Genomic DNA, 22,084 nt, shown 5'->3' with positions numbered 1-22,084 from the left:
CAATTCCTAACTAGCTTTTTTTATAAATAAATAAGCCACACACATATATATATAGAGTCTCCAAGACTAGAGAAAGACGAATTGGTATATCCTCCAATGTTATGCAATGTGTCATATAATATACATGTAATATTGATATTTTACGTATAATTCTAATGGCAATCCGAATTTTTTTTTTTTGAAAAATATGAAGATATACAAAGATGTTAAATGATTAGGTGTGATAGATCTTTTCGATACACAGAGATACTATAAAACTTAAAAGTAAATAAATAAATAAATAATTATTTTTATAAATAAAAAGTACAACAAGATGGAAGATATCATAAAATCTTAAACTGACTAAATAATAATCACTTTTTATATAATTATAACTAACACAAAACAATTTATGCTTTTCGTAAAATTTCTAGACAATAAATCAATGTTCAATTCATAATCTCTAGATTATGCAAAAATTACTTTTTTTTTTTTTAAAAAAGAAGGCCTTAAATCAACCGTTAATGTTGTTGAGTGCGATGGGGACAAAAAAGATGTTTTGATGATCATATAGCAATGTGTCACGTACCATCCTCCCTCCAAATGACAGATACTATATACTTTAATTTATTTATTGATTAGGCTCAAATCCAAGAACTCGTTTAAACATGATAGGTAGCATTCCCACTTTAATATGTTTTTGTGTGTGAACACATACATAAAAATATTACTACTTTTCATTTTAAATATAAAATTTACTTTATAATGTAAATTATATTACAAAGTAACTCTTACATTTAGAACGTGAGATGGTATTATTTTTAAACTAATTGCTTATTTAAGTAATTAGTGATTTATTATAGTAAGAGTAATTAATATAATCACTGACCAAAAAGAAAGAAAATGCCTCGTTGTAAATTTTAGTAATGAAAAGAATTTGATAAATTTTTATATATAAAAAATTGATATTTTGCGAATTATCAATACTAGTCTGATTTAGGTTCTTCTCATTAATAATTTTTTTAAAAATAAAATTTTTAATGAGAAGTTTTCTGTTTTCATAATTTTTTGAAAAATAATTCCTTTCATGAGTTCGGCCCAAAAGAAAGTTGTCTTCCGCCTCCCCACAACACATAAAAAAAAAAAAAAATCCGTAATAACTTTTCCTCTAGGCGGAAAGAAACTATATAAACTCAACTCCCGCTAGGAGTTCTACTTGTCTAGCAACATAATCGCGCTCTCCAAACCCTCTCCCATATATATTTTCAAATCTCTCTCTCTCTCCCCCCTCCCCCGCTCTCCAATCTCTTCCTCACGTCTATGGATTCTTCCTCTCGCCACTCCGTCATAATCGTCGGAGCTGGTGTATCCGGTAAGTACTGCCACCGCAACAGTTCTTTGCTTCCAAATATTCATATTCCGAATACACTTTTTCTGAAGTTCTCATCACGTAATTCTGATTCTTTTCCATTTTTGCTTGAAATATTAAGGTATATCTGCGGCGAAAGTCTTGGCCGAGAATGGCGTAAAGGACCTGCTGATCCTCGAGGCTTCGGACCGTATCGGCGGTAGAATCCGGAAGGAAAATTTCGGAGGTCTGCCGGCGGAGCTTGGGGCCGGGTGGGTAGCTGGAGTTGGAGGCAGAGAGTCTAATCCTGTTTGGGAACTCGCTTGCAAATTAGGCCTCCGAACCTGCTTCTCCGACTATAGCAATGCGCGCTACAACATCTATGATCGCAGGTCTCTCGCAAACATTTCTTATTATTTTCTTTTTTAATGTTTTCAATCGATGGTGGAGGCGGAAGACACCGCCGTCGGGCAGGATTTTGTCTATCATGCGTCGTGGTGATAGACGAACCACCGACACCGGTGATTAGTGTTATTTACACGCATTCCGCGGTGGCGCAATTCGGCACCGTTGTGTCGGATTGTTTGTTATATGCGGCATGAACCTCGATGCCGCCACACTAGCTTCGAGAACTGTTGCCACGAACGGTGGCGAATTTTTCAGCACCAGTTCGGTTGATATCCTATTTGAGTAAATATATATTTATGATTTTTTCGCCAGAAAAATATATTTATTAATACTTAATTAGTACCTTCAGTGTCCTTATAAAAAAAAAAAAAGTACCTTCAGTGTCGATTAAATAGTTCAGCGTAAAAATTATAGATTGATTAAATGTCCAGCCAAAAAATGCAACGAGTTTCAAATTTTGAGAGAGAAAAAGAAGTTACTTATTAACCATATATTTTTCTATTTATGCTTTACTCTGTTGGTGAATTTAATCCGAGTATGCCATAGCGAGTTGCAGTGGGAAGATCATTCCGAGCGGAATCGCTGCTGAATCGTACAAAAGGGCGGTGGACTCGGCAATTCAAAGTTTGAGGAATCAGGAACTTGGTGGCCATGAGACTCCTTCCACTCCTTCGTAAGTTCGTTATTTCCACCCGCGAAATCAACGTGCATCACTGTGGAGTTAGTTATATATACATTAATTTTTTTTCTAAAAAGTTATGTTCGCAACTTTCTCGCTTCTTGTTAGGATACCGAAGACGCCAATAGAGCTGGCCATTGATTTCATCCTCCATGATTTTGAAATGGCAGGTAAGCTCACATCACGCCTTATTGAATTTTTATTTTTCACAGTTTGTTTTTTCACGCAATAAAAGGGAAAAGCGTAGTCATCTCCGCCGGCTCAGCGGATAGTTTTTTTTTTTTAAAAAAAAAAAATATTTGGAATCGTTTCGTGGTTATTCAAATCTTTAAGTAAAAAGTGAGTCCTGATGAATATATTATCTTGATGATTGATTAATTAAATAAAATAAATTAAACAATTTGAGTTAGCATGAATTTTTTTTAGTTTCTTCGTAAAGCTAAACGCGCCTCTCCTCAGAGTAGTTGTGTTTCCTCCTTGTCCCTACCCTGTTTCAGTTCATCTGCATGCTTTGCATTTCTCTCTTCTAGATTTAGAAACTTATAGTTAACTGACCATTTGAATGTAGAAGTGGAGCCTATATCTACATTCGTAGATTTCGGGGAGAGAGAATTCTTAGTTGCTGATGAGAGAGGATTTGAATATTTGCTATACAAATTGGCCGAAGATTTTCTCCACACTTCGCAGGGTAAAATCTTGGACAGTCGTCTCCAACTCAACAAGGTACTGTTCTGGGTGCTCGCCTCTTTCTGCTTGAATTTCACTACGAAAGGAAATAGGACAAATTATGGCCTGGGTTGTTGTGAATGTGGCAAACTTTTGTGTACTAATTAATTACTAAATATTTTTAACTCATATTAATTTAATGAACAAAATTTTTACATACATTACACTAGCACATTCCATAGATATGGTACCATAAAATTGTGTTTATTCAAGAACCACGAGCTTCCCAGCTCACCCGCCGCGTCCAGTACGGAGCTCAGGGCGGCGTTGGATTCTTTATATTTTCCCACGGCAACATATAATGAAGATCTTAGTTTGTTTGCATGCGTTTGCACTGCGATCTCTTTTTGTTAATTTTAGTTAATTGAATTCGAGCGTCCCACCGCCCAATAGTTTACAGAAAATGACTTTTCAAAGATGTTATACTTTTGTTATTATATTTGCGATGTCTCTCTCTCTCTCTCTCTCTCGTGACGTTATGGTGTCAACTCAAACTTTTTCTTCAAGTTTCCCCCCACTATTTCCATTGAAAAATATACTCTGTGATGGACATACTTTGTTATAGTAACTTTTTTATGTGTTTGCGGATGATGGCATGCTTACGGTAATTATATTAATAATTAACAAAAAAGGAAAATGAGTGGGTCTCTTATTATTATTATTATTATTATTATTATTATTATTATCATTATTATTATATTTGCGATGTTTTGTGGCAAGACCTTTCCAGCACAAAAGAAATGAAGAAGGACAATCCTCAGTAATCCAAGTAATGTTAAGCATATTTTGACAAAGAAAAAACATTTCACACGAGGATATTCAAGTATAAGAGCAATTCGGCCATCAAGTATTATTTTTGGAAAAAAAAACTTAATATTTTCATGTTTCATTCAACTTTTTCTTCACATTTATCTTTCCTTCTTGAATGGGGAAGAAGTTCGCATTTTTGGGTCTTCTTTACTTCTTGCTGTCTTCGACGAGAGACATTATATGTCTTCTTCCCAATACTGAAACATTGAGGACCCCACATGCAGGATAATTTGATCGGCAAATAATATCTTGAGCTCTATCTTTTAAGTCTTCATAAATTTGTAGGCCACGAAGTCCCAGTTTAAATTTATGTTCCCCTGAACACTGTTTGAATTGACCCCATAGCAATAACTAAAGTTGTCAACTGTCAAGTCATTTCATCTCTCCAATAACATTAGGAAAGGCAGTGTTGTCAGTGTCCCCTTTTATTATGGTTACTTGATCAAAGATCAGAAGCTCATGGATGTAGGAAAATATAGATAATCGTTGTTACTCTAATGAATTTTTCTTGAATTCCTGAGTCCATATTAGACAGCAGAGATTTTCCAAGCTTCACTGTTCCACATCACATCGGATTTTCTAGGCGTAGTTTTCTCTGCTGTATCTGCATCATCATAATCATCATCACTTCTTTTGAATTCAACATCCGATGAATTGGTACTGAGAATATTTTTTTTAGCACTTTGGAATTGATATTTTATTTGGTTACGTGCAGGTCGTTCGGGAATTACATCATTCGAGGAGTGGCGTTACAGTAGTAGCTGAGGATGGTTGTATTTATGAAGCAGATTACCTGATTCTGTCTGTCAGTATCGGCGTTCTTCAAAGCGACCTCATTGCGTTTAGTCCACCCTTACCCGTATGTCTCCTCTATATTTGCTTGCTTGCCTCTCTTTCTCGTCTTTACGCGGACAAATGGGCATAAATAATAATCCTTATTCTGGAATGCCTGGATCAAAAATATGTTTTATCTGGAAATAATACACGCACGCAAATTTATTCTAATTCAATATACTATATATTTATAAAACTTGAGGTTTTAAATTAGAAACCTTGATGCTTTAGAGAGTAATTGAATTTCTAGCTGTCTCTGCTTTAAAACTTGTGTTAAAATAATAATATTAATATTGTAATGTATCATATAAATCTTGAAATCAATAGCTAAGAATTAAGATATTGATCTCCTAGAAGAGCTGAAGCTTTCCCTATCAATGCCCTCGTAAAGAATCTAGCCACATCTAGCCATTCTATAATAAATGACTAACACATTACCAACAAGGTAGAATTTCTCACAGGGTGTTTGTTTTTGACCGATTCTATTTGGCATGACCTGTGTGGCGGGATCACGAATTTAAATGTCATAGGTTGAGAAAGTCAAAATATAGGGACAACAAGTTCTATATAAAACTTGAGCTTCCTGGTGTTGATGACGCAGGAAAACATATTTTCGATTTGTCTTCATGTGCAGAAACCAGCGGTTCCATGATCAAGTGTGTCTGTACTAAGCATAAATAGTATCATCATTGATGATTTACTGGCAGCCCTTTTGATTGGGTCACCACGTGGACGGAAGAGGTTTCCAATTTGCATCTGGGGTCAGTAATGGCGATAGGTGCATCATACATGAATATACTATAATTTATTTAGCGTCATAAAATTTGTGGGGTTCTGCGATTAGAGTATAATATGAAAACGTTACAGGGTAGCAGAGTGGGACTCCTTGTACTGGACAATACAGGAAACTTCGTCAATCTAAGCTTTGCTGTATATTTCCATATATATGGTTGTCAGATTCAGTATGACGGATTGAAGATCCGTGCACGGTACATGGTGAATAAAGTTAGGAGAGATTTGATAGGGAATTTACTCATTTAAAGATATATATACATATATATATAAGTTAAGTCAGTCATATAGAAAGTATTAAACAAATCTATTTAAAGTAAAATTTTATATGAAAATGAATGTTAAATATGCATCATATCTATTTGTAATTAAATTGATGTATGAGTGAATTTAATTGTCGTTCAAACATTTTAGCAGGATTAGTTTCTCTCAACTTGGTCCGGTAGGATGATGAGCGCAATGGATAAATTTGGTGTCTCTCGAGTTTGCTATCTGTGAATCATACGACAATAAACTTATCATCAGTCTAACGCTTAATGAGGTGTCCTTAAACCAATGAACTAGTTATAAACTATATTTAATGGATGCCGTCATTGAGACCCATTTGCCTGCCTTTTGAGCTAAGGGGATCGTCAAATATTATATTCTACCCTGTGAATAATAATTTTGTGGGGTTTTGTTATGTAGTATCATTCACTATTTCTGTTTTAATATGACTGAATGAATGATATGATGCAGAGGTGGAAATCGGAAGCCATAGAGAAACTGGATCTGATAGTGTACACCAAAATCTTTCTGAAGTTTCCGTATAAGTTTTGGCCAAGTGGACCCGAGAAGGAATTCTTCATCTATGCTCATGATCGGAGAGGTTACTACACATTTTGGCAGGTTCGCTTTTCAACCAACTACATCATGTTTATTATTTGTGTCATATTATGTTTGTTTTCTTCCGTTGAATATAAATTTTGTTTCTCATGTCAAATTGTTAAAAATGCCTGAACCTATTTGCTGCTCTGCTAACGCGAAGAAATTAGAGCCAAATCTTCTGAAAATTCGCCTATTTACTATAACTAAATAGCTTAGGTTGAACTTTAATCATCAGCTGAAAGATTATTTCGGGCTTTTGCCCTTCAATATGCACAATTCTGGCTGTTCTTTATGATCCCTTCCTTTGTGTGCGTGTGCGTAATATAGTGCAGTCCTATTTTAAATATTTATAATGGTGAGCTCAATTCAAGGTGACTAGAATCGTCACATTTTGTGCAATCATTTTTTATTTAGCATAATCTTGATGCTTATTGGATCTAGCTTTGAGTAAATTTCAAACAGAGCTACGCAAGGAGTTTAAAGTTTACACGAAGCTTCTCTTACCATTTTAAAATTCCACTTGGCCCGGATTCAACCTACTAAATCCAAGCTCCAAAGGCAACAATTGACTATAGGTTCTCTTGTCTGGTGCGGAAAAATAGTTTTAATTCTCTTGCTTGATCCCTCGGTTTACTATAGATGATCTAGCTTGGTACCTGTTTCTTTAATGTGAAGTTGTAACTTGACCTTCAAGTCACACCATTAGAACTTACAAGCATACTCTAATGAACTTATTAATATCCGTGTAAGACAGATACATCTTTTCATTTCCGTTAAATGGTTCATTACACTTCTAATGCAACGTTGATACCTTGGAATAATATGTTACTGAGTTTCGTGATGGGAACGACTAACTTTTTCTAGCTATCATTGGTTTCTTGTTTGTACAGAATACTAATAACATACATATTTCAAATTATGAAAATGTCTATTAATTAATAGGAGAAAATTGGCTATGTTTGATGACCCAAAAACTTTGACCTGTTTGGGAATCATCTTATTTCAGTACAGTTTACCTGTTCCATTAATGTGATATTTATGCATTGATTTTGAACTTGAACTTCTACATTGACTGCACAATTTGTATGCGGGATCAGACTACTTTGCTCTTATTTTGGGCATTAAATTGTCTATAAATTTCTTAAATTTACTCAATTAAAACTTTCCAATCTATCAGCTGAATTGTTCCTTTACAAGCAGGACATGGAGAACGCATACCCTGACTCTAATGTCTTGGTAGTGACCCTGACAAATGAGGAATCAAAACGTGTTGAAGCCCAATCTGATAAAGAGACCTTGAAAGAAGCTATGGAGGTCCTCAGGGATATGTTTGGACCTGACATACCTGATGCCACTGATATACTTGTTCCCCGCTGGTGGAATAACAGATTCCAGCGTTGCAGTTACAGCAATTATCCCATTGTCTCTAATAATAATCAACTTAATCACAATATTAAGGTTTGTTTCTCTTCTAAATTTTCACATACTTCTTTAGTGTTTGTAGTAATATTGCTGCTGGGCACATTCTGTCAAAATTTTCGTGCGATGCCGTCATGCTTGTCGTATATTCTGCTAAAAGTGCATGTAAAGACAGACTTAAGATGATCAGCTTACCGGTGGCCATTGGTCTGTGCCTCTGTTAGAGAAGTCAAAAATATTTTCCAGCATTGTTTTCACACCCATAACACCATCCTCGGGAAAAGGAAATTTTTTATTCTTTGATTTTGCCTCACCTATCAATTTAGTCTCTGAAATTTATACTTTATCAATCGGGTCTCTAAAGTTTCATAATCATACACAATTAGTCCTTCTGAACCATAATGACTGATTAAATGCGTATGGTTATCAAATTTTAGGGACTTGATTGATAAAATTTACATTTTAGGATCAAATAAAAAATTGAGGCACATTTGATGGATCAAAAGTTTTATTATTCTCACTATTCCTATTATAGGCATTCTAAATTTTCCTCCCGTCCTAAATATAAAACCCATTTTGTAATACAAATTGTACTACAAAATGGGTCTTATATTTAAGACCAGAGAAATAAATATTTAAAAAGAATACAGTTGTCTGTGTATTCATTTGATTATTTCAGTCTAATTCTGAAACCAAAAAAGAAAACTAGGAGAATCTCATTTAAGTTGCAAAATGAAACAGTGCTTAGTTTTTTGCACTTCCATTTGGTCTTATTTTGTCTCTCGACATGGTTCAGGCTCCAGTGGATCGCATTTACTTTACTGGAGAGCACACAAGTGAAAAATTTAACGGTTATGTCCATGGTGCTTACCTTGCAGGTACTTATTTCATTGTTTTCTATTTCAAGTTTTGCATTAATAATTGCACGATCTCACTTTTAGAATGTTTGTAACTTGAACAGGTATTGACACCAGTAAAGCATTACTAGAAGATATGAGGAAGGAGATTATGGAAAGAAAAAGTGAGAGCCAAACCCTATTTCTAGAACCCTTTATAGCATGTACAGAGAAACTAACTAATTTATCACAGCCAGACACGGTTTCTAGTCCCCACAAATGCGATATTCCTACTCAAAAATACCTTAGTCGCAAGGTTGAGGCCATATTATGATCATGGACCTGTTTATAAAGTCTAGTAATGTAGATGATGATGATGATGATGAGCTAAGCATGAAATCATCATGGCCCGGAGAGTCTTGGACGAAACATGATGACTAAGGAGATTTATTATTGCATGGTAGGTCTTAATCACAAGGAAATTCAGAGATTCGACTTTGATTTTGAAAAAGATAGGTAAATTAAGTCAAATAGGATGAGATATTGAATTACGTCTAGGACAAGTCTCATTAAAGGAAAAGAACCGTTTTTTTTTGCCCTTTTCGCCAGAAAAAGCATTGTCTGATCTGACTGCATGTTTATTTATAGTCGGCTTAATTTGATTCATTTTTGGTCCACACAACAATTATATAAATATATGCTATTGAGCGTGATGGCATGCCCGAAAAAAAATGCCTCGCTTATGCTCACTATAGACCAAGTCCCTGCTAGATGCAGGCTGGCACCAGGTTCACTCTGTTATTTCATGTCATAACTCATAAATTTGTTATACCATTTTTGAGTGTTGGAACTCGTAAGCTCATGCTCAAGGAAATTTTAAAGGAGGCAGGCATCAGACTCACTTGTCATATTTCCATTAATCCAAAGATTCACTCCTTGGAGTCGTTGGAGATTGAATGCCATATAACTTCATCCAATAGACATAGGCAAAATAATTACATAAATCAGCAAAACACAAGAAACAGAGTCCGAAAATATGCAGGCTTCGGTATTATTTTGAGTACGAACAACAATCTGAAAGCGCAAATGGTACGCCGAATTGATAACTCGTAATTCTGTGATTTAGCGTTTAAATTATTGCCCACAATATTTTTCATACAATGCCTTGGAGATGGCAAGAGCATCTCCTCTGGCCTCTACAGGGTAAAGCTCGTTACCTTCTTGCCATGCGTTTGACTGTAAAATCCATTCTTTTCGCCATTCCTGCAACTTGAACTTCTCATTCTGTTTCAAGCTTCTTGACAAATGACCGAAATAGGTTGAAGCTCGAGGGAGATAATAGCCTTCGAGGAGTCCGCTCCAAAACTTGTTAGCTAATAATGGAACAATAGGAAGACAGAAAATCAGCCAAATCTATAAGAATAAGGGGGGTATTAAAATTATACAGCATTATGATGCTTTTTACCATAGTCGTGAAGCTTGCTCTGAGTAGTTTGATTAGTGTCAAACCACATTGTCACTTGCGTCCTGGCATTCCATTCATACTGGAGGAGACAAGGAAAATAAGTTCGAAACATTCATTAGTTCTAATCATTAAATAAGATTATTTTAATTAATTGACTGGGGCTCAATTAAGGGAAAAATAAGGGGAAAAAACAATTCAAATCGCAAGTGCAAGCAAAAATAAAAAATTACTGCTTGTTCTCACTATAAACTAATAGTCCACAGTCCATCAAAAAGGGAGGAAAATACACAGTATTACTCACCTGTTTCAACTCACTTGGATTCAGTGCCAGTTTTTTGGCACTCTCAAGCCAAGTTCCAAGTAGGAAGTTATCATCAGAGGCAAGCAGTAGGTCAATATCCTTTATCAAACCAAGGAACTTATTGCTGTAATAGCTCAAAGCATCGATATCCTTTTTCTGAAATGATGTAATTGCCTTAATGTATACTTGATTTGCCAATTTCGACAGTACTTGTCGTGTTAAGTCGACCAAGTCATACCTGTCAAGAGGACACGAATGATTTCACCAAACAGTTTCATGATGGTTTTCTTTTTTAAGACATCAACCAGTCTTCCCGTTATCATCATCACATGTTAATCTTATATGCTTTTTTTTTTAAATAGGAACATATGATTCTTTTAACTTTTCTTGCATACTAAAACCAGAACATCATCGTTCTCTCCATCCAGGGAGATTGACGTGCTTAAATTATTCAGATTACTTGTGCGAGGATATTTATTCTCCTCCTTTTGTTGCCAAAAACATTGCTCGTGTTGGAATAGATCAGTTGAAAGTGCGTATTTTGGTATATTTCCACTTTTCTCTAATAAATTTCTTCATATTCAAGCAAAATTTAGAGTCCAATCCTTTTATCCCCAAATCAGGGCCATGAAGGATTCATTACTGATTATATGATTTAAAATTTAAAAGCCCAAAGCCTGATGATTATCATGCAATGTGAAGAACAAATCATGAATTATGTTTGCTCTGCAAGCTACTGCTAGTAAAGAGGGAAGGAGGGGGTGTTTATCTGGGAACTAAGAAGGGATTTATTCCTGTTTAGGAATAACAATCTTTAAACGTGAACATACTTTACGAGATTTAAAGAGTAATAATTAACTCATGAAATTTCGCACATGACAAGCTTACCTATATGTAAGGCTTCCAGCATAATCCTTCCCAGCACCAAGGAATAGTTTTAAAGCTTTGGTTACCTCTTCAGTAGGATACCACAAATGAGCCTGTGGCATATCAGACTTTGTCACCTGGGACAAGAATCTTCTATTTCCAAGGGGCAAGAAATCAATCTTCTGGAGATTTGAAGGATCCCAGTCAGGAAGCATTACAATAAAATCATGGTTATGGTCCTGTGACAAATTAAAAAGCAGTGTAAAGTGAAAGTCAAGCCCTGATGACACGTCTCAACTCAGATGCGTGTTTGTCTGTGTGTGGTTATACATCTTGGCAGAAAACTTATTCTAACTTACTAGTTACGCAATGTCCAAGACCACTTTCAAACATCCACAATTCATTCTCCAAAAAAAAAGAACCCAGCATCTCTGCCTAGAACCCCACCCTCTTACTTGAACTTGTGATGTAAAAGTGTTCTGGGTTTGTTTTTTGAACTCCAGATAAAACTGAAGAATGTGTCAAGCGTCATAAATAAGAGTCTCAATGACATGAAAGCAAATTGATCAACTAGTATGATATACGATGCATTTTAAGGGGAGCAATATTTAAGACATACAGCAATTCCATCCGTACAGTTGTATATGGTATGATAAAGAATCTCCCAAGCTGCCTCAACTTGATTATTTGCTTTACCATATCGTCTCTTGGAATAGCCCTTGAGCCAATCCTGCAAATGCATTAGGGTTCAACCCCACCCACAAACTTTTCAGTGAAAACTACACCTGTAAATAAACACTATGGTCCTCTTGAGCATGTTTGCAAGTTACATGATAAAACATGAACCTTATTTCGACCTCTTGTAATCTGTGGGAAGATAAATATCAAATCATATGAGCAATTGTAATCAATCGTATTGCCATTCCATACTACCTAGACTCCGAATTATTACTGAGCTTTAAATTCAAATTTTTTATTCTACATACTTTTACCATAACACAAAGGATTTTATTTATTTATCTATTTAGTCTAGGAGGGGACTCAATTCATGTCCTTGGAGCTAGTTCACATGTTTGTACTAATTTTAAGTTTCCTGTACATGTTGCAAAAATCTATTTCACATAGTAGGATAAAACGTTAGAAGAATATCAAACGGAAAATACAAATCTCATTGCATGTAGTTGAAGTAAAGTGAGTTTAAGAACAACATTACCAGAATTTGAACTTTATCTTCACGGAATGCCATCTCTGACATCAGCTCATAGACAACAGGGTTCTGCTCTATTCCTTCCATGCACGTACCAACTCCCAACTACACAAAGATTAGTTAAGCAAGTAAACTACTTAGAATGTACATGATATTATAAAGATAATAACCAAATATTTTTCAACTCTAAATTTGAATATCTTTTAGTCAAATGAAATGTCATAGAAGATAGGCTACAGAGTACGTCCATAAAACGACAATGAATATATAATTTCAGATCTAGATTACTTATCTTATTTAGCTGCTAACGAAAAAAAAGGGGGGGGGGGTTCAAACTATTGCTGAAACCAAAATCAACATTTCCGCATGAAATATTAGGAATGCTGGCTTTACCATGGTTGAGTTTTCGCTGACACGAGCATCAATAGGTCCTGAAGATATTGAATCCAAAAGGCCATACATTTCAATATTACCACCAAAATTATGTAACATACACCTGAAACAGTGTAAGATTAAGGAAGCATAATTGTCATTGATTAGTGAACCACGTAAATCTTGAAAGAAAATCATAAAACATGTTACTTGGGTAGCAACATTAGCTAGTGGAGACATGATTACCAGATATAAGGAGTACCGTAAAACTGAAATGAACTTTTCCATATTGGTTTGACATCAGCAAATAGATCAAGAACGATCATCTTCCCAAATGGAACAGAATGTAAAAGTGCCTGCAAGTATTATCCTACTAATCAACAAACGACTTCATGAAATGAAGAAGCATTAGCACGGGCTGTGACATGATAAACCAGAAGAGCTTATGAATTCCATACTTCCATCTGAGGAGGCTTCCAAAATGATGAATCCGAGTAGAAAAGCCAACCCTGCAAATTTAACGGAACTTCTTAGCCACAAATCACTTTGTATAGTACAAATGGCACCTAAATTTTAATTGAAAAAAGGAATAATGGTCCCATTTCATCCGTTACTCTTTGCCATGAACTTTGACAAAGGAAACTTGGTTCTCCCTAGTTGTAGGTTGTGTTTGATAAAAAAAAAAAAATTGAAAATTGCTAGCTAAATACAATTCAGTACTAAATCAGTGATGGAAACATCATGGACTGTGAAGAAGGATTTGTCAAAGGCAGTCAAAACATCTGTCTACCTAACTTCGGAAACTAAGATGCTTATTATGATAGGAAAAGGTGAGATCCTGAGTTATTTGATGCATACTTGCATTAACCACACAGCATCCTTATCAGCTTTGGACATTGCCTCATATACAGCAGCTCCAAGATCTGAGATATATGCTGGATTACTGGTTGGTGGAGAGTTCTCGTTAAACGTATCACTGCAGCCAATGATACAAATTTATGTCAGCAAACCTCTGTAAGAAAGCATGGATCTCAAAATTTTAACAAGTGTCTACCTTACTCCAATAAAGTTCAGCTACAAGCGAATATGCAATTTATGACTATTTTACCTTGTCTACCGTTAAACCAAAAACTCTAATCATAAAAGAAAAGAATTTTTAAACCAGCAATGACGGATTACCAAGTTGAAATGGAATCATGTAAGAAAAAAGGAAAGGAATACAATCTGTAGAGAAGAGAATCTACCAGTTGTAGATGTCCGTTACATCCCCATATTCTGTAAAAATTACCACAAAAAGAAATGTGAAGTTGACAGATAGTGGAGAGAAAAACAAAAATAACATTTAAGTGACGGACGAAATGAGTGCCCAAAGTGTAACATTTTTAATTACAAAGACATGCACCAAATAGAGAAAAGAACTATGACATCAGACACACCTTTGATTTGTTGCCTGATAAAAGCTTCGCCAATTTCAACAAAAAGAGGATCAGAGGGATCTAGAAGGTATGTACAACACCAGCGAGGGTCACCATCAACGGTGTTCCTTAAACATGAGAAATGACAAACTTTTTAACTTCAGATGATAAATTCATATATGTATTTGACATAATCTACTTATCAGGAATTCTTTATCTAGTTCAAACAAAGTGATATAATGCATTCTGAATAACAGAAGCACCGATGTATGAAATTCCCAAATAACAAACATTACCAGTCACCAAGTCTGGTTATTTTTGCAGAGGGAAATATCTTCGTCAAAGCTGCTGGAACATTACCAGAGAATGATGGCAACACTAAAAAAGATGAGCTCAACATTATTACTCGAGCATTGAATGTTGAAAATGCGGTAAAGGAAGTTGAGATTGTAAATCTTATTTCCTTGTTTAACTCTAGATGCACCAATAAAACATACAAGAAGTATATAGGAGTATAGAAGAAGATTATCTAAAGAACATGGTGAAATTTAACCAGGAAAGTTGCACATGGGTAAACTGTTGGTTCTCTTATCCAGTTTGAAAATCCATTTCCCCAATTTCCCATAACTAGTTACAAATGGAGACTAGGGCAGCAAGGTGATGTGTAATTGTAAATAAATTCAAATATTTTAAAGATTGCAAACGGTTACTAGCCGTTAGGAGCGTTAGTTAGTAGGCATTAGTTGTCAGGCACTTCATGCTTCAACCTAGGCCTATAAATAGATATGAAAGGGTACCCAATAGTATGATATTGATTTTCAAGAATACACAGTGCACTATTCAGTAATGCTCTCTGTTTTCTCTCTGTCTTCTCTAACTCTCTCTGCCTACTTCCTATCTTCCCCTGTCTCGCTCCCTCTCTGAATCTCTCTTCTATCTCTCTTTTTCTATTTCTATTCTATCACAAGGGGTGCCTAGTTTCATATTGAGTGGTATGAGCTTCTATATAAATGCTTAAGCGGGTTGGTTCTCTCACCTTAATAGCAAGCTTTTGATAAAGGGTTACTCATCCTACTTGGATACCTACTAGTTACCCATTTGCATTTTATTCATCGCAATAAGCCCAATTTAGATACATGTATAAGGCCACTGCATGTGGTCAACTTACATGGGTTAATTCTTCCATTTCAATAGCTACCTTTTGAGGAAGATTCTATGCTCGACTAGGGTACCCATGAGTCATCACTTGCTTTTTATTCAACAAAATATGGAGGAGTTGTATTTTAGATATACGTATCGCTTAAATAACATAAAATGAAGACATTTTATGTAAATGCGAGAATACCTGGAGTCATGCCCAAATCCAGCATTCGAGAGATTATCTGTTTCTGCAAGGCCAATTGGTGATCTAGCCAATTTTGTGATAAAGGCCCACCCCACCTGTAATATGATAATAGCATATGAAGCCAACACACATGTTATATATTGCTAGCCATTTTTTTTAAAATTAAAATAAAACTACTATCATGTCAATCAAGTATAGATAGAAGAGAAAACTTTATTTCTAGATAATTGATTGCTTTTTCAAATAGAATAATACTGGTTTATGGATAGAGTGATAGCTAAAATTGCAAGTTTGCCTGATCTCTATACATAAAAATCACGAAGTAAAATTTAGGAGGAAAATCATCAGAAATGTACTTCAGGAAAGAGGTTGCAAGGAAAGAAATGCTAATCCTGATAGATCCAGGATAATACCGTTTCTAGCAAACATTGAAATGGGACCGTAAATGGACTGAAGAACGCAGGAGCAAGCTTACATTGTAGTAACTCTTTAACATTTTGCTTTTTTCCAGTGAACATTATAATTTTTGAATACTGTATGTCAATATATTACATGTTGTACAAGAATTATTTCCACTTTTATGCAATGAGAAAGACATGCTTGACTACTCAATTCACTAGACCTTGCTCCGGCCTGTATATACGAATAAAAGAAAGGCAGGCAAATCTTTCATATCACCTTCACCTACCCATGTAAATTGCCCATGCGAGCCCAGGCAAGAAAAGCAGGTCCACCAAAAAAGTTATTTAAATCTCCAGAACTAACATTAAAATCCTACAGTTAGAAAATTCCAATCAATTTGCAGCCAGCAGAGAAAACCTATATCAGTATACATGTGACTTATAGGTATAAATGACATCAAGTAGAATAAAATCTCTGAAAAATTAGAACAGAGGACAAACCTGCAGTTTTTTCTTTTTTTTTTTTAACAAAGGGAGAAATTAGACTGAGAAATCAATTCTTTAGAGGGCTAGCCATACTAGTAGTTAATCAGTCTCTTTTGTAAAATATGAAAGGAAGAACAGGTTAACCCTTCTAATTCTCTCAAATATTAATATACATAAGTAGTATATCAGGTAAAGATTCTCAAATTACTCATTACTATCATATGCGAATGTATCATTTCAGACACCAATATGCTTACCTATATCGGTGCTATATAGAGTACATATTTCTCATATGGTCAAAGATGTAACAGAAAGCAATGCGTTTGAAAACATGAAAGCAGAGCAGCAGACACCCTTAGTAAAAGCATGCACTACACATAGCATAATATAATCAATAACAACTTGACTTTAGAGCTTTGAAGATCTAACAATCAATAATGAGTAAGCATGCTGAAATATTACTTTTAAGCACAGTTTTATAGTAAAAGACCTGGATTTTGAGATAGCTATCTGCAACTTAGTATCTCTGGTTTATTTGGAGCACTTCAACAAAGTTGATGTCCTAAACTAAAAATATTCTTTTCATAGCAAATTTTATCCATAGATGAATAAACATGCAGATGGCATTTCACCTTAAAAGTTTTTTGCCAGATTGCTTCCTGCCCAGTAAATGCTAAGGGTAGGTTAACTCCTTGAAGTGCCATCCAGTCTATCTCTTTCTCCCACCTCTCCCAGTCCCACCAAACATAGGAATCTGTAAAGATCTAAAAGGTTTCATATTTTTATATATTTTATAGTACAAGGAACTATTTTTTATAATTATCTTCCTATCCATTTTGCTAAATCTCGAGATGATCATGTATTTATTTCTTATAAAAGAAAGTTTAGGGTCATGATTCGGTGATTCTGCAGCTTCCTATCTGCCATTGGGGATGGAGATAAAAATGTGCTGGATTTTTGTATAACAATATCAAGTATGTTACTTCACCTTTAACATCAAGCACAAGAACTGCTAAATTCATATTTTCCCACCTAGAGATGTTAGAAATTCAACTCTCCAATAATGGCTACCAAGATACATCAGGTGAAATTCCTGACATTTGTTGCAAGATAGAAATATGTAAACAAGGTTCACTTGTGAAAGCTCATGTATAAATAGCATAAAGTTTTAGTGATTGTGGGTATTAGCAATTTAACAATAATAATCTATAGCTATCGCATATGAAATTTTATCAAGAGAAAGATTAAGCATGTGAACTGATTGCAGGTCTTCATCAATCAAATGAGAAAGAAGGATATCACTTTTTTATCAATAAAGGAAAATTTTATCAAGAGAAAGATAAGCATGTGAAATTCTTCTAAAACCAGCATATAATGAAACAAAGTAAGGAGGGAAACAAAGTTTCTAGGAGCATCACAATTTTCTGTTAAACCAGCATATCTTGATGCAGCAAGACCAAATTTAACTTCTTATGAAGAGTAGTTCTACTTTTTTCTCCAACTATTTTTACAAGTAAAAGGTTATCAGTAATAGCCAAAAGAGTAAGACCAGGAAAAAACAATATTTTCAAATGAAATGGAAACAAAGATTCAGGACTCACAGCTAGATGTCACAACATTCTGGTAATAGTTCCATGGAACCGGGCGTTTAACCATCAGACCCTCATCTTTCAAAGGGGGCAGTGACCCAGGCTTAGGGATTGAAGCTGTCTGAATGCCACCAGTCTTGTCCCATGAAACATGAGCACCACACCAATATTTAAGATACCAATGAAGGCCAGATGCAATTTCAACTGCAGTGGTTCCTCTAATCCTAGAAATTAAGAAGTGAACACACAAATGTCAGATAGGCAGCGTGTGCCACCAGACTTCTCCTCAAACATCAAACATCTCTCTCATATATTGCTTGTCTTGGTCCCAATTAACTGAGAATAATGATCATGCACAAGAAGATCAAAATGATAGTGCACATGGTGAAGAAAATCAATTATTCATATTGATCTGAAGTTTAGAAAATTAATATCCAGCTGTACTGCAAATCCTGAAGTCTTCTCCTTAGTGGAGTTCACCAGCTTAACATGCCCCTTAGACATTGTCAAGAATCAAGTCTAAATCCATGAACAGAAAGAAAAAGAACATGAAATATTCACCATAGTCTTCAGTGAGAATTATATCTAACATACGTAATCTCAGGCCCATTCTGGCTAGAGTGGTCGTGATTGTTTATCAGAAAGCAACTCTCCCCTCCACAAGCATCCTGAATATTTGAGAGAGCATGTTTTATGTTCTGTCAAGAAAATGCCACATGCAAAGAATAGTTTGGTGATACATGATAATATTAGTCAGCAATGGTAGGCAGATTCAATGCAGGTTCCAATAAATTCAGCACGTTCAATAACTATCACAGAGTACCCACACTGATCATTGAATTAGACTACGCAACTTAGTGCACTATAAATCATGAAAAATATCTGCAGAGTACAAAGGAATAAAAAGTTGTTTACTTTGCTTCATTTTCAACTCCCAAAATAAAATCAAAAGATTCACCAAGTTAAAACGAAAATAAGAGCAAACACCTTAGAGACTATTTCGAACTCAAAACTGGATAAATGGGAAGGAAACAATCTTCTCAGAAGATCCCTAGCTGCGGCCTCTTGCACTGATGCAGGGACCCGTTTGGAGTCCAACCGCTGGAGCACAGCTTCTATAGCTTCGTGCTTAGAGAAAGCCACGGGTAGAAGCGTTGGGATCAAAATCAGAAACAGAAACCCAAATCTGAACATACTTCCACAGTGGATCGAATTCTGCATTATCGAACACAAGAACATGAATTTTCATCGGCCAGGGGGTCACTCTTGTTTGACTTCGAACTTCATCTCTTCTCTCTCAACTTTCACAATTAATCAATTAATTATAATTAATTAAATACTCATCTTTTAATATCGGTCATTCGGTCCCCAACCGCCACTTCGTGGACTATTCTGGTCGTTTCGACCCTGAACGCGTAGCAAGACGCCTAAAACGGCACTGGCATTAAATCTCATATTTGTTGAAAAAGGCAAAAATCGCTTTAGTTTTGAAAGGAAAAATCTAATTACTTCTGATCCTAATTAAAACACTTTATTTATAAGTTATAAATAAAATCTTATAATTAAGACTGGAGATAATATCAAATTAAAAAAACACAGCACCCTGATTTGGAACCACTAAAATACAAGAAAATTCAATTAACCCCCCAGATATGATTTTATTTTGGAAAAATGACAAAAAAAAAGTTGAAAATGTGTAAATGTCAAATAAGGAATGTCTACAAACATTTATTGTTATCTGCAAATTCAGTGTTGTCAATACCAAATAAAATATTGTTACCTGATTTAAAATTTAGTAATTTTTAACTTCTTTTTTAATCATTCTCTTTTTTACTTTTAATAAAGACTACAAAATTCTGAAGTTATATTGCAGTACAAATAACCAGAGTAAAATTATGTTTAGATGGTAAACGTAGAAAATAACCTTTGTTCATTTTTCAGTACACATTTATATTTTAACAATTGATAATAACAAAATTTACAAGTGTACATATAAAATTTTATAACTCTCAATTCACTTTATAATAATCAATAGAAAAATTTACAAGTGCAAGTGTTGATAGACAAATTTATAAATAAAACTTAGAATTTTTTTAAAAAAAACCATATAAATTAAATTTCAAAGTTGATATAAAATATGGATTACTTTTTTATGACACAAAAGATTATCGATTTTAATATTAAAATATGTATTAACAAAATTAGACATAGCTTATACTATCTCCGGTCCTTAATATAAAAGTTAGTTGACTAATTTAAGGAAATTAAAAAAATTAGTTAAGTTAGTTATTTGTAATAAATAAGTATTATCTTTCCTAAAATATCCTTGCTAATTAAGTGTATTGACTAGTACTACTATTATTACAAGGACTACCTTAAAAAATATATATATGAGAGGCAAAATAAATCGATATCTTATATCTAGGATCAAAATAAAAGTTAACAAGTTTTTATATTATATAAGACAGGTAGTACTTGACTTTCACACTTTGAGGCAACTGGTACAAAAGTAATTTTTATGACTCCTTTCATTGAACATGCTTAATTCAAAATCCCAAAGTTAATATAAATTTTAAAGGAGTTAATTTTTTGTTTTTTTAAGGATTTTAATAAAAGAAACATACATTAAACTGAAAACAAGTATATTTAACTCACTAAAATAATAAAATAATATTAAATCATAGCTTTATTTATGTCAATTGATTGTATCTTCCTACTAAAAGTCTGTTTGAAACATTGTTGGATACTGGGTACTAGTGATTTATTTTTGTACGAAGCATTGAGAATAAGAGATAAAGATTAAAATTGAAATTAAAAAAATTATTAAAAAAATATTTAGTATAAGTAATTATTTGTTACATTGAATTAGATAGACTCATATTAGCAGAATTGAAGAACACGGTCTCCCCTATAGTATTTCTCAATCTCACTTATAAGAGTTTGTCAAATCCCAAGTAACAAGTAATTTTTTATACTAAACACTTTTTTAATAAATTTTCTCAATCTCAATCTCAATCCTTGCCTCTTATTTTCAATACTTCATATCAAATAAACCTAAAAGTAATATTTTTCAACAAAAATTTGAATCTTACTTAATCATATTACAAGGAACCAGCCTTTTTGGTTATATACTTATGTTGTTGGTGTAAAAGTTATTCTTATCAACGAGAGTTAGGCATAACGGAAAGAACTAATCCTTCACAACGCGACGAACCAAGATTCGAATTCTCACTGAGAGAAGTGTTCACATTTAGTACCTGACAGTATCTCGAATATGATTACTTCTAATAAAAAGATACTTATGCTTTAGCCCAAAAAAACAAAGTTCTTCTTTGCTCTTCCATCATAATATACACGAGACCCATATTGTAATTACCTTTGGGGCAGGCCCTAGACCCATGATCAAGTCACTATTCAGAGACGTTTTAATAAAAATGAAATTCGAAGTGTCTTGGATTTTCTTTTCCCAAGCAGCTTGGCTACCAACATTTCAATATGCAAAATACACGTATCTAAAATGTCCTTTATTACAGCCTAACCACTGTAAAAATCAACACAAGATCTCTCTCTGAGGATAGAGCTCTCTCCAACACAAACCACATTCTATTAATGACCTTCTTTGGTATGAATCATTAAGCTCATATAAGACGAGTCTTGACAAAACAGCAGGTTAGAATAAAATAAAACCCAATAAAACATAAAACAAACAGATAAGACATACAGATAATGATTTCTGGCATTAGGTTGATCATATAAGACTAGCCTTAAGAAACCAGATATCTTTATTTTTATAATCTCGGTTCTTGTCTGTAATTTCATAAATCCGTGGTCCTTCAGTGTTTCCATGATCTTTATAAGTCATTCTCCCGTATAAAACCCAATCAACCATAAAACAAACGGAACATGAAAAGCATATTCTCTGTAGGATCCTAGCCAAA

The 22,084-nt window shown here is 34.4% G+C and overlaps 2 protein-coding genes across 2 annotated transcripts; one reads left to right on the top strand and one right to left on the bottom strand.

The window, feature by feature from the left end:
- Window positions 1-1,278: 1,278 nt before the first annotated feature.
- Window positions 1,279-9,324, top strand: LOC114749745 (polyamine oxidase 1-like). Its single transcript, XM_028938286.1, has 10 exons — window positions 1,279-1,351; window positions 1,470-1,719; window positions 2,292-2,408; window positions 2,523-2,584; window positions 2,983-3,137; window positions 4,666-4,809; window positions 6,315-6,464; window positions 7,644-7,901; window positions 8,659-8,740; window positions 8,824-9,324. The coding sequence occupies exons 1-10, from the start codon at window positions 1,300-1,302 to the stop codon at window positions 9,030-9,032; spliced, it is 1,479 nt and encodes a 492-aa protein (XP_028794119.1). The 5' UTR covers window positions 1,279-1,299; the 3' UTR covers window positions 9,033-9,324.
- A 290-nt stretch (window positions 9,325-9,614) lies between these two features.
- Window positions 9,615-19,468, bottom strand: LOC114749732 (alpha-N-acetylglucosaminidase). The gene is made up of 19 exons (XM_028938275.1): window positions 19,134-19,468; window positions 18,741-18,814; window positions 18,159-18,370; window positions 17,190-17,311; window positions 16,359-16,444; window positions 15,671-15,765; window positions 14,622-14,703; window positions 14,347-14,453; window positions 14,155-14,185; window positions 13,769-13,886; window positions 13,369-13,419; window positions 13,157-13,266; window positions 12,932-13,034; window positions 12,545-12,643; window positions 11,951-12,061; window positions 11,353-11,570; window positions 10,465-10,702; window positions 10,164-10,242; window positions 9,615-10,071 (listed from the first exon to the last, which is right to left on the bottom strand). The coding sequence occupies exons 1-19, from the start codon at window positions 19,383-19,385 to the stop codon at window positions 9,833-9,835; spliced, it is 2,427 nt and encodes an 808-aa protein (XP_028794108.1). The 5' UTR covers window positions 19,386-19,468; the 3' UTR covers window positions 9,615-9,832.
- Between the last annotated feature and the right edge of the window lie 2,616 nt (window positions 19,469-22,084).

The sequence above is a fragment of the Neltuma alba genome, unplaced genomic scaffold, assembly GCF_004799145.2.
Source record: "Neltuma alba isolate B1F8T4 unplaced genomic scaffold, ASM479914v2 tig00006149_pilon, whole genome shotgun sequence".
Classification (NCBI taxonomy): domain Eukaryota; kingdom Viridiplantae; phylum Streptophyta; class Magnoliopsida; order Fabales; family Fabaceae; genus Neltuma; species Neltuma alba.
The sequence above is the reverse complement of the archived record's forward strand: the minus strand, read 5'-3'. Positions and strand labels throughout refer to the sequence as shown.

What these genes read in the sequence shown, in the direction of transcription:
- LOC114749745 (XM_028938286.1), top strand. Translation starts at nt 1,300, where the DNA reads ATGGATTCTTCCTCTCGCCACTCCGTCATAATCGTCGGAGCTGGTGTA. An exon ending in CGTCGGAGCTGGTGTATCCG is followed by an intron (nt 1,352 to 1,469) that starts GTAAGTACTGCC and finishes TGAAATATTAAG; the next exon opens with GTATATCTGCGGCGAAAGTC. An exon ending in GTCGTCTCCAACTCAACAAG is followed by an intron (nt 3,138 to 4,665) that starts GTACTGTTCTGG and finishes GGTTACGTGCAG; the next exon opens with GTCGTTCGGGAATTACATCA.
- LOC114749732 (XM_028938275.1), bottom strand. Translation starts at nt 19,385, where the DNA reads ATGTTCTTGTGTTCGATAATGCAGAATTCGATCCACTGTGGAAGTATG. An exon ending in TCTGGCAAAAAACTTTTAAG is followed by an intron (nt 16,445 to 17,189) that starts GTGAAATGCCAT and finishes TTCTAACTGTAG; the next exon opens with GATTTTAATGTTAGTTCTGG. An exon ending in GTAACGGACATCTACAACTG is followed by an intron (nt 13,887 to 14,154) that starts GTAGATTCTCTT and finishes CATTGGCTGCAG; the next exon opens with TGATACGTTTAACGAGAACT.